The sequence below is a fragment of the Corylus avellana genome, chromosome 10 (genome assembly GCF_965113065.1).
Source record: "Corylus avellana chromosome 10, dhCorAvel1.hap1.2, whole genome shotgun sequence".
NCBI lineage: Eukaryota > Viridiplantae > Streptophyta > Magnoliopsida > Fagales > Betulaceae > Corylus > Corylus avellana.
The window spans coordinates 10,763,026-10,774,612 of NC_142499.1; the positions used below are offsets into that span (position 1 = coordinate 10,763,026).

Consider the following 11,587-nt stretch of genomic DNA (forward strand, 5'->3'; position numbering starts at 1 on the left):
TGGAAAAGTTTTCATTTTAAGAAAAGAAAGTTGAGAAATGATGATGATTATAAGAAAGAAAAATGATGATAAACCCTCCTACATGTTGCCCTAAGATGCATCAAAAGAAGTACAAAGAAAAGTACAAGAGATGAGATAAATGTTTATGAAATGAGGGCACATGTATGGAGGAGAGTATTTTTGGCCCCAAGATAAGATAAGATGAGAGTTCGGTACCGATACTCGGATGGAGGCGAAACCACTGAAGGAGGCTATGCCAGAAGGTGGTATTCCATCAACTAGACCGTTGAGTGCACCAAGAAAGAGTTAATTGACGGTCGGGCATGGCTGTGGCCACAGTTCAGTGCCATGGTCACAAGGACCCGCAACCCTCGTGCACAGGGGTAATAGTGTACATGGGCCTTATTATGAGAAAATGATACTATATTTTCAACGATGATATGCTATGATGATTTACAGAGATTATTTATAATAATGCATTATGATGATGATTTATAAAGATGATTTACAACGATGATCTATTACTAGATGTAATAGTATGTATATGTTACGGGAGATGCAACCGTACATACAGATATTATTATGGCTAGAATTATATTTATTTGCGAAAATGATTTTCAAAACTGAGAACAAGGAGTAAAACTATTTATGGTTGTGGATTTTACTTGCTGGGCCCCCTTTGGGCTCATTCAGTTTTATTTCTTGTTTTCAGGTAGAAAGGATGCTGGAATAGGAGGCCGGAATGGGGTAATTATTAATTTTCAAAGTCTTTTCATATAAGTTATTGTAATGATATGATATTCCGCAACTAAAGTTTAATGTTTTCTAATTCCGCTTGTAATAAAATCTCTTGAAAAAAAAATGTTTTACGCATTTATTGTATCTTTTAAAATCAAGTACTCTGATAGACCTTATAGATCTTTGCAAGAATTTTTGTTGAAAAAGAAGAAAAGTGGCAAACTCAGTCTTAACGGACTGGGGATGTTACACAATAAGCATATGATGTAAAATAGAGTAATGAATACAAGTGAATTAATAATAACGAGTTAGTAGACAAAATCAATTAAGGGCTTATGATATTATCTATATATTATTTACTTTATAGCTTTTACATTCAGTCATTTCTTTTTGTCATTTAAATTTTAATTCATATTTTTGGCAGTACGGACCATTGGTCTCATCCCCGAAATATGAATTCAGTATTTACATTCAGTCATTTCTTTTATTGTCATTTAAATTTTGATTCATACTTTGATAGGTACGGACCATTGGTCTCATCTCCGAAATATGTGTCATGCTTTATATATATATATATATATATATATATATATATATATATATATATTATTTATAATACTAATTTGTATTTAGTGATACTGACCATTAGCCTCGTCACCAAAAAAGAATTCAGACATAAAGCTAGCTATGAGCGACTATCTTAGATTAATATAATAAAATGAGTAAGTAAAGATGAAGTGACGGATAATAAATAAATATAAAAAGATGAGAGTCTTTAAATAATGATATTATTGGAGAATGAACTAATATGTAAATATTGTTTGTATGTATGTATTTATATGCAGAAGTGGAGCAGAATTCTACACTAAGGAGAGTAAGTATGGATATACTTACTGAGTATTAGCTTTGTTTTATTGTTATAGGAATTCTTATTTTGTTTTATTAATATAATTTTGCAATACAACTGCTGCATAATATGTCTAATAAAATGGCCTGATAAGATAGCCACCTTAAGAACAAGCTGGGTGGATTGCCGTGAGGAACTGTCGATATCTCAGTGGATGGGGGTATATAACCGTCTAACAGACCTAATATATAACTAAGCTAGGGCAGTGTAGTTGCCAGTACCAAACAGGTAAATCTCTAAAGTATGAGGGACATAATGGACGTAAGCGGGATGAGAGCTCATGACGAGAGGTATGAAGAAAGATTATCATAAAACACAAACTAATCTGTCATTACGCTGCATTCACAACTCATTCATTATTATATATTTTAGTCTTTAATCTTACTTGCTCAAACTAGTCTTTATCTTTAGGAAAATAGATTACTCACTTATTTGCCTATGTAAATATGATAACGTCATCTTTACATAGACCTTGATGCAGGAATAAAAAGTGAGGACGATAGTCCTTTTACTGGTTTTGATGGTTGCTAGACCGTCTGCTGTAGGATTGATACTTATTCTATGAAGCAAGTCTCATTTATGTTAATTGCTTTAGTACGTATGGTGATGTGTGTGAACTTAATAAATATTACTATATTAACTTGGTCCCATCTGTGGCATATATTTGGTACACCTAGTGTGTACATATGTTGTAATAAAAACCATGTTTCTATTTTTATTAAATAATATATCACCTTGAGGTATTTCAATCAGCTCAATTGTGTTGTGTAAGTTATTCCTAGGTCATAGAAAAAGAAAAAAAAATATACATACTCTATTGTAAGATTGTATTTTCTAAAGTTGCAGCGTCACAACTTCGATATTTGCTAGCTCAAATATCAGTGTGTTACACAGACCATCTTCCACCAAATAGACTCCTCCCTCTTCTCTCTAAGAACATCCCAAGTATCTAAGCTGACATAATAGATAATTTCTTTAATATTTTTCTCTTTTCCTCTTCAAATACTGTAGTTCAATAATGCATAAAACAAATTTAATAAAAATACACATATCTCTCTTATATATATATATATATATATATATATATAATGAATTATCTCTTCATTAATATAATAATTAAATCCATACAATGCCAAATATACAATTTGGAATTTTCACAACTCAAACATTATCTATGACATACATAATAGCTTCTCGGGCTATTGTAAGACAATATCTATGAAAAGTTACCTTCCCAATCAGTTTCAGATTTACATCAAATTCCAGCGAATCACGTCTTTGTTTGATGCCAGGTCATTGATTCCCTGGCCTCTTTTTTATTTTATTTTTATCTCTGCTTCTAGTGATTTATCAATCGCAATCCCCTTCGCTGCCTCTACCACAGTGACAATTCTTCTTTATGTCTGATAACTTCTCCGTCATCGGTGTATGGTTTGCTCTCAGAAAATGAACCACAAGAAAATGAAAAACCGACCGGAAACTAATTCCATTACTCTTTAGATTCGTGAAAACAAAACCTAAGAAAACAAATAAAACTTCACCGCATAGATCGCTATTAAAAGCAAATCTAGAAAGAATACATTCTTATTTAAAACAATGAAAATACAATAACAAAAACCCAACACACCCTCACACGTTCCACCGCCGACTAGTCACGCGCCACTAGAATACACCTCAAGGACCATTGACACGCGCACGCGCCTTGATCGATCTATAGTGGAGATGGAAAAAATGAGGAAAAATGGGGAAGGAGAAATGGGGTGGGAAGGAAGAAGTCGTGACTCATTTAGTTAAAACAAGAGGGCATTTTTGTCTAAAACTTGTACAAAATATTTGGTTTGGACAAAAATGCCCTCTTGTTTTAACTAAACTCCTCCATTTCATTTGAATGGAAATCCCCCCCTCCACTTTGCTATGTTCTATTTGTGCTGCTCAAGTAAACTTAATCCTCTCTCTTCTATTAAAGAACTCACACATCTTTTTTGGGTGAACAAAGTAATAATGAGAGAATAATGTATTTGGGATTACTCTTCTGAACATTTTTTTAAAAAATTTATTTACTTTATAAGTTTTTCGTGTATACATTTTTTTTTTTTTTAATGAATTCATCACTATTTTTTAAACAAATTCAACATTTTTTTTACAAAAAATTTAGTGTCAACAATTTTATAAAAGAAACTTCCTACCTTTTTCCATTTTGGCCAATAAACTTTATGGGCAACTAAATCTTTTCTTTATTTATTTTTATCGTGAACTTAATGAAATACTAAAATTCACTATATTTCTTTTTTTATTGGAAATATGAAAAATACGGTGGCTTGATATATATATATGACCTTTAGAAAAAGATAAATTTTGAAAAAATATGCCGTTAAAGAAGACAAACTTTCAAAAATATGATTGATAGAAAAAGAAAAAAAAAAAATAGTAAAAGTTGACACTAAAATATTGAGCCACATATAGGTGATTTAGAAAAGAAAGTAGTTAACATTAACATTTTGCTAAGGTTTATTCTCCTAGCAAAGAGCATCGCCTAGAGGGGGAAAGCTTTTGTTCTCCCCCTCCTCCCCTCTTCCTTTCTGGTTTTTCTTCCCCTTCCCTCCTTGCCTCTTCCCTCCTCCTCTTTTTTCCCTTTTGTTTGTCTTTGTTTTCTGCTTGTTTGTTTGTTTTTGGCACACTTTGTGGGTGCTATTCTTGGGGGATTCACTCAATCTACCCTAGTTCTTTGAGTGCACCACTGATCTTCTCTGCGCCGCTTTGTCATCTATCATTCATTGTCGGGTCTGTTATCGCGTCCCCCACCACGTTTCACTGGCCCTATTCGCTTCCAACACCAACTTCGGTTTCTGGCAAGCACGCGATCAGCCTTTCTTCTGGCCGCCGTCATCCGCCTAGTGTACTCCTGTTTTTTGGCTTTCTGTTTTTTTTTTTCCTTTTATTTTCCCTGTATTTTTCGGTTTATGTTGTTTTTTCCCTGTTATTTGTTCCTTATTTTATATTTCTTATTGTTTTGTTGCTTGTAGTAAAGCTCTGTTATCTTGTTGATCCGTGAGGTATTTGTTTATGATCCAAACCCTTGAGTTGTGGATGAGATCTATATTCTGACTTTTGGGTCGAGGAGAAAGAGTTTCGGTATGAGGGTTTTCTACTCCGAAGTCGATGAATAAGAGCTACCTATGCATTAGAATGAGTATATTTAGAGTAAATCTGTTGTTATATATGAAGATTAGTCATGGGTTAACAGATCTTGTTTGAGATTGGGATGGTTGTATTTTTGACGTCATCTTCGACGTTTGTAACCTTATAGTTTCGACTAAGATGGCTTCAGAGCTTTATACTCTATATTGTAAGAACTTTATACTCGTATTAGATGTGAAAGCTCAAAGGTTTAAAAGTCGAGTAATGCCATATATCATCTTTTTATTTTAAAATTGATATGACTTTTAAAATGATAAATGGATCAAAATTTAATAGTAATAAATTACAATTTAATAACAATTTTAAAAATTACATCAATTTTAAAAAACAGAAAAAAAAAAAAAAGTATATTAGGAGAAGCCTCCTCCCGTTGGCCTAGCTAGGAAATTTGAATGAGCGGTGTAAAGCACGCACAATGTGTGAGCGTGGATTCAGAGTCTCCAAACATAAAGAATCTAACGTCTATAAATCTTGAAGATCTTGCTAGCGACACGTCATTTCAAAAATTAAAAAAAAAATGTTTTTGATCATTTTGAATTTCGAATTTCTTATTTTAGATACATATCTCGTTTTCCTATATATTATTATTATTATTATTTTTAAATATATACAATTAAATGCTTTTATCTCTCTTCCTCAAAATCAACCCGATCAATCATTCCAAGGAGAGATCGCTGTCTCACTCTCTCTCTCTCTCTCTCTCTCTCTATTTGTGTGTTGTGATTTGGCTCCGAGAGAGAAGACTCAGATTAGGTGAAATCTCGTCTGGGGTTTTGGTAATATTCGTGCTTTGTTTGGTTTTCTCATCTGGGTTTTCTTTCTTCTATTTTCTATGATTTTATTTTTGTCTGGCAAATATTTGTGCTGAGAACTGTGAATGTGATTGTTTTCCATGATCGACTTGATGGTGGTGTGGGTATAATCTTCTGTGTTTGTCTCTGAGTTGATTGATTCTTTACTCTGTGTGGTGATATGCTTTTCTTGTTCAAATTATGTATGCGTGTTGGTGTTTGGTTTCTTCTTTGGTGAAATGGGAGTGTGGGATTCCTAGGTCTTTTTCGTAGCATTTAGGGTTTTGATCCGACAGATGGGAATATTTCTTTTAAGGTTCTTTTCTTGGTTCTGTGGGCAGTTGGGCTATTCTTTTCTCTCTCTCTCTCTCTCTCTCTCTCTCTCTCTCTGTGGAAGCCTGCCTGGATTATTTGGTCTTGTTCACTTTTAGTCAGACGGGGCATTCGGGAGATAGTTATTCCGAGAATGGTCTTTGAGGGCTTTGATACTAATTTTAAAAGGATATTCTGTAGTTGTGCTTCATAACCACAAGACTTTTCTGTTTTAGCAAGTGTGCGTCTCTCTCTTTTCTCTTCTTTCTTGGGGAAATTAAGGTTCTTTTGGTTTTCTTGCCTACGAGTTATGTCTGAATTATTTTGGCTCCAGTACTTTTCTGGAAAATGGCATATAATATAAGGATTATTCATATGCGCGTTCCTTTTTCTTTGTGCTTCAATTGATAAGGTTAGTTGCTAATTATTTTCTCCGCAGGTCATTGCTTATAATTGAAATAATAAAAATTGGGACAAAAGTAAGAGAGATTGCATAGGTGCATGCTAGTTTCCAAGAAGAGCAAGAAAATGGAACTGAAAAGACCGAAAAAAGAAAAGTAACGATAAGAAACTATATAGGAAATGATTTTATAGACACAAAGTCGAACCAGCCTTTAATGATTGGGGGGATAATTGATGAGCAAAAACTGTTGGTTACATGATGTAAATTTTACTTGTAACTTATTTGTTTCTTGCTGCAAGTACTATATACTTCAAACGTGGAGTTTTCTGGCTGTTGGGGTCTTAGTTATTCCACACAACCCCCCTCCCCCCCAGCAAACTGTCATTTTATTTTAAAGAAAGAAAGCAAATTCTTAACATTGAATGAGGAATTTTCCTTCAGTAATGGGTTGTCCATTCTGATATTTAACCAGCTCAGCTTTGTTCAAATTTCATGTCTCACTTAACATTTATGTATGTTTTGGATGATACATTGAGTGATAGGTCATAGGATTTTACATTGAATGAGCTTGCACTGGTTATCTATCCATAACTGTGAAGGAGTTTGATCATGTCAAAGTTAGTAATGAGTAATAACGGGGAGTGCCTTGAATTCTATAATTACTTTAAGATAGTTTATGTGTATGATGGACATAGAGATACTGAAGGTTCATTCTGTTTTCTTAAGAATTTGGGGACAAACAGTTTTTTCTTTTAGAAATTTTGTTTTTGTTGGGAATTTATGCGTTTCCAATCTTAGGTTTTTCAGAGAGATGTCATGTCGAATGACATTGTATTCATTTGAAACACTCTAGTTGATGGAATTCAAGGAAATGGTACAAATAATGTTGAGGTCATGGGTTTGGGCAAGAGAGAAAACCTTGGATCTTTGTGAGGGCTTGATGCAACATAATGGTCAACTTGACCGAAACACTTAAAGCATGTTGTAACTATATTGTAGACATATAGAAATTGAAGTCTGGGTTCTGTTTCTGGAGAATTTGGAGACAAACAGTATATATATATATATATATATATATATATATATTTTTTGTTTCATTTAGAGAGTTTAATTTTTTTCCCCTCTCTATTTGGCCTGTGAAACTTTTGAATTTAGTACGTCTTTTTGGTAAGTTGTAGAAATTCATGCACGTCCAATCTCAGGTTCTTCAGAGGGGGTGTCGTGTCAGATGACATTATATTCATTTGAAACACTCACTTGTCCATGGATTGATAGGAAATATAGAGCAGTACAAATAATGTTGGATCTTGGGTTTGTGAGTGGTGAGAGTTAATAATACCTTGGGAATCCATTTGTGAGAGATTGAAGCAATATTTAGAACATCACCTTTACCCAAAAGTTTAAAACATGTGGATTTGGGCCTAATAGTGTTATATTAACCACTCTTGTCATTACTACCCAATGTGAAAGTCAACCACTTGGCCTGTTACACCACTCGCACATAAATATTCAAACAAATCATTCCTTTTACGTGTGAGTTTTCTACCATACCACATCATTGAGGGAAGCCTTTTCTTAACAATCTAAGGACCATGTGTCATCACTAAGGGTCCAGTTCTTACCACTAGAGCTTTCCTCAAGCATGGATGGGGCTTACATGGGACTCTATAGGATATAGGGCCATCTAAGAATTCTGGAAGCGAAAATTAACTAAATAGCATGAATACTGGTTGATTGTGTCACTAACATCATTTATATCTTGCATGACCACTAAGTAAAGTTGTGGTAAGCCGGATTGTTTCTTATAACCACTTAATTTGTCTTTCTTTCTGTTTGATGAGTCTATCAAATCTAGATTTCAATATAAAACCCTTGTTGCAGTTTTGTTCATGTTTTTGACTCAGTTGCTTCTGTATGTATTAAATTCCCCACTAAACTTTTGTCCTCTACAAAATGTGAGGTTTTACTTGAGGAAGCATCAAATGATTTAGTTTAGGGTGGGCCATTGCATCATGTACTGAGTACTTACTGAGAGTAGAGGTATCTTGATCTTTAGGATCTAACTGGGCTAGTTGTTGTTAGGTGTGCACTCAAATCTGCTAACTAACTAACTACAAGCCATTTTCTCATTTTACATTTTAAGATGTCTCTGAAAGTCGCGACTTGTGCATTTATGTGTTTCTGTGCTCAACATGTAATGAAGACCCTAAAATGCTGACTACTATTCATTATTAGACTGCTGGCTGTTCATTCTATCTGCTAGTTTTTGCTCTCTGTTTGTGGGGATGTTTCAGTTAACTTAAACTGCATTTTCTTTCTAATTTCTTATATGAATTCTGGTTTTATTCTTTTGCAGGACCTTTTGGCTGTGATTGATTATTTTCATCACTTTGAACAGAAACTTCAAAATCTGTCACGTATTCGACTGAGGCATTGATTTCTTCCTAGTAACAAAATTTGCATAAGGAGTTCCCTTTCTCTTTGTGACCATGGTATTTCTTTCTTTCTTTCTGTGAATTTTTTAGTTTTGTGCATTTCTCGCAATTTAGATGCATTAGTAAAGGAATGCACCATTTAGCTTATTTACGTGAGGAATGAGGAATGCATAGATAAGCTCCATGACATTGGTATGTGTCCTTCAACCAGGGAACTAGAATGAAATGTGATTTTATTGTACACTATTGTTTGGTTGGCTTCTTACGATGGGCTCAGAGTTGTCTTGAAAATTTGTGCAAACTTAATCATTTTGTCTACCAACTCTTCTTTGTTTTGTGAAGCACAAAATTCATCTTCTTACTTGATTAAAGAGAGAAAAGAAAAAAGAAAAAAAACTGGAAGCATGGCATCTTTTACTTTCATCGCTTTCGAATTGAAGTCTCTTAACAGATTTTTTTTTTTTTTGTGTTCTCTCTCTCTCTCTCTCTCTCTCTTTTTCCCATTCAGGCGACTAATGAAAATCTTCCACCAAATGTTATAAAGCAACTAGCAAAGGAATTGAAGAATCTTGATGAATCTCCGCCTGAGGGCATCAAAGTATGTGTTAATGATGATGATTTTTCGACCATATATGCTGATATTGAAGGCCCAGGCATGTAGTTTTGTCCTCGTTAATCATAAACCTTTGAGAAATTGTTTGAGGCTTCAAACTGAATGATCATTCTTGACCTTGCAGCTGGGACTCCGTATGAAAATGGTGTTTTCCGCATGAAGTTGTTATTATCTCATGACTTTCCACATTCTCCTCCCAAAGGTTTGTTGTCACTTGTTATTGTGCTTTAAACAAGTGCTGTGTTTGTATCTATAGCCCAGAATTTTATCAAAACTTCAAGGGTGAACCTCAAATGGAAGCAAGAACTTTTGTGTTTGATGGGATGCCTTCTTTGATTTAATTTGTCTTCCCTTTTTCTTTGGTTGAACATTTAACTGGCATACCTGTCCTTTTATATTTCCCATTCCATGCTTCAAATATGGATTTACTATTTGCAACATATGTAATTGTTGACATTTTTAGCTTTTTGACCATTATTTTGTAGGTTACTTCCTGACTAAGATTTTCCATCCAAACATTGCAACCAATGGTGAGATTTGTGTCAACACACTGAAGAAGGATTGGAATCCGAGTCTTGGGTTACGACATGTTCTCATTGTAAGTTTCGATGGCTGTTTAGGTTAAACCATAATATTATTCCAGTTCTTTTGCCTATCTGTTGGAGAACTGTTTTGAAAATTTGACAACTAGTTACATTTAGTTTGAGATCTTTGGCTTTTTCTCCCTTTGATTTCCTTGACTCTGAGGTGATTGATTAACAGGTAGTTAGGTGTCTGTTGATCGAACCATTTCCAGAGTCAGCTTTGAATGAACAGGCTGGCAAGATGCTGCTTGAAAATTACGAGGAGTATGCTAGACATGCCAGGTCAGTCACACCCATCATGTTATCTACTCCATGTTGTGGAATATAGGAACAGGGGGACCTTTCTATGTGAAGATTGTAAAGTAGTTTATTCAGACCTACCTTGACCCAGTGAATTTGGCCATAGAATACCATGTTTTGTGGGATCTTTATAGTCAGTACCTTTTCAGTGTACACCTGAGTGTCAAGTATTTCAGGGTTGATAGGGGGCAAATCCGCGGTTTTCTGGTTGGTTCTTCTCGTGTTCTTATTTTGCCATGCAAAATACCTTTTCCAGGCTTATGGTTATGCTTTCTTCAAATGCTTCCATCTGGGCGTATTATGGTTATGCATGCTTTTGACTTGGAGTTTGTGTATCTTGATAAGATGTCTGTTAATGTGAAAAATAAAATTGGAAAATTTCACCCCCCAAAGATGTGTTGAAGGAAGAATTTTGCCTTACAGGGTTCTTAACTAAGCTACTTGACTTCCTTTTTATTATGGTTTTATGGAACATGAGTTTCTGTGGAGTATGGAAGAAGTGAGGGTGTTTTCTACTTTTATGCAGGCTTTACACCGGGATCCATGCTAAGGCCAAACCCAAGTTCAAATCAGGAGCTATTTCTGAGTCGACGACCGCACTAAATGTTGACCAGACCAATACCGACCTGAAGAGCAGTGCAGCAGGTGCTGCGTTGACATTGCCATCCCCACTTGCCCCATCTACAACACCCAGCAGCAGGGGAAATGGGCAGGAGCAGCCGCCTGCTGTTGTAGCACCAACAATAGATACAGGAGTTGGTGGGTCTGCTGCTGCAGCACTAAAGAAGGAAGGTGGTGGGTTGGCAAAAGTTCATACAGACAAGAAGAAAATAGATGCAAGAAAGAAAAGTTTGAAGAGATTATAAGGTTGAACTGCTGCCTACTATGGGATTCGTCCATTGATGGTGGGATGTGGGGTGTAAGGGGGGGAAATTTGGGGGTTGTGGGAGGGCGGGGGAAAAGGGAATGTGTGGTGTACTGAATTTCCATTGGACAATGTGATTGGCGTTGTAACATTTTCAGTTTTGGTATGATTTCTCTCGAAAAACGCTCGTTGCATGTTCTGAAAATTGCATACTTGCATTTTAGCTTTCCATTTTGGGTATCACACTTGGGAAAGCCTCGGACGTTCTGAAAAATGGCATAAATCTCGTACATGAATGAATGGTGGGTTTCTTCTCTCTAGGGTTGGCTGGACCTCAAACACATGAATCTAATTTCTATCACTAGTAGGATGCTAACCTTCTCTTCGTGGCCGGCAGATCCGTTTGAGTTTGCGATTTTTAAAAAGTGAAAATAATGATTT

At 35.2% G+C, this 11,587-nt stretch overlaps 1 protein-coding gene across 2 annotated transcripts; it reads left to right on the forward strand.

The window, feature by feature from the left end:
- The first annotated feature begins 5,486 nt into the window (after positions 1-5,486).
- Positions 5,487-11,206, forward strand: UBC22 (ubiquitin-conjugating enzyme 22). 2 transcript variants are annotated; one of them, XM_059572798.2, is made up of 7 exons: positions 5,487-5,619; positions 8,706-8,841; positions 9,293-9,437; positions 9,522-9,599; positions 9,883-9,995; positions 10,160-10,263; positions 10,808-11,206. In XM_059572798.2, exons 2-7 carry the CDS (start codon positions 8,839-8,841, stop codon positions 11,145-11,147), a joined length of 783 nt encoding a protein of 260 aa, XP_059428781.1. In that variant the 5' UTR covers positions 5,487-5,619; positions 8,706-8,838; the 3' UTR covers positions 11,148-11,206. The 2 variants fall into 2 exon arrangements, with proteins under 2 accessions (XP_059428781.1, XP_059428782.1); XM_059572799.2 differs by having other exon boundaries at positions 5,490-5,596.
- The last annotated feature ends 381 nt before the right edge of the window (positions 11,207-11,587 follow it).

Coding starts and splice junctions, on each gene's coding strand:
- UBC22 (XM_059572798.2), top strand. Junction 9,438..9,521: donor TGCTGATATTGAAGGCCCAG/GCATGTAGTTTT, acceptor TTGACCTTGCAG/CTGGGACTCCGTATGAAAAT. Junction 10,264..10,807: donor GAGTATGCTAGACATGCCAG/GTCAGTCACACC, acceptor ACTTTTATGCAG/GCTTTACACCGGGATCCATG.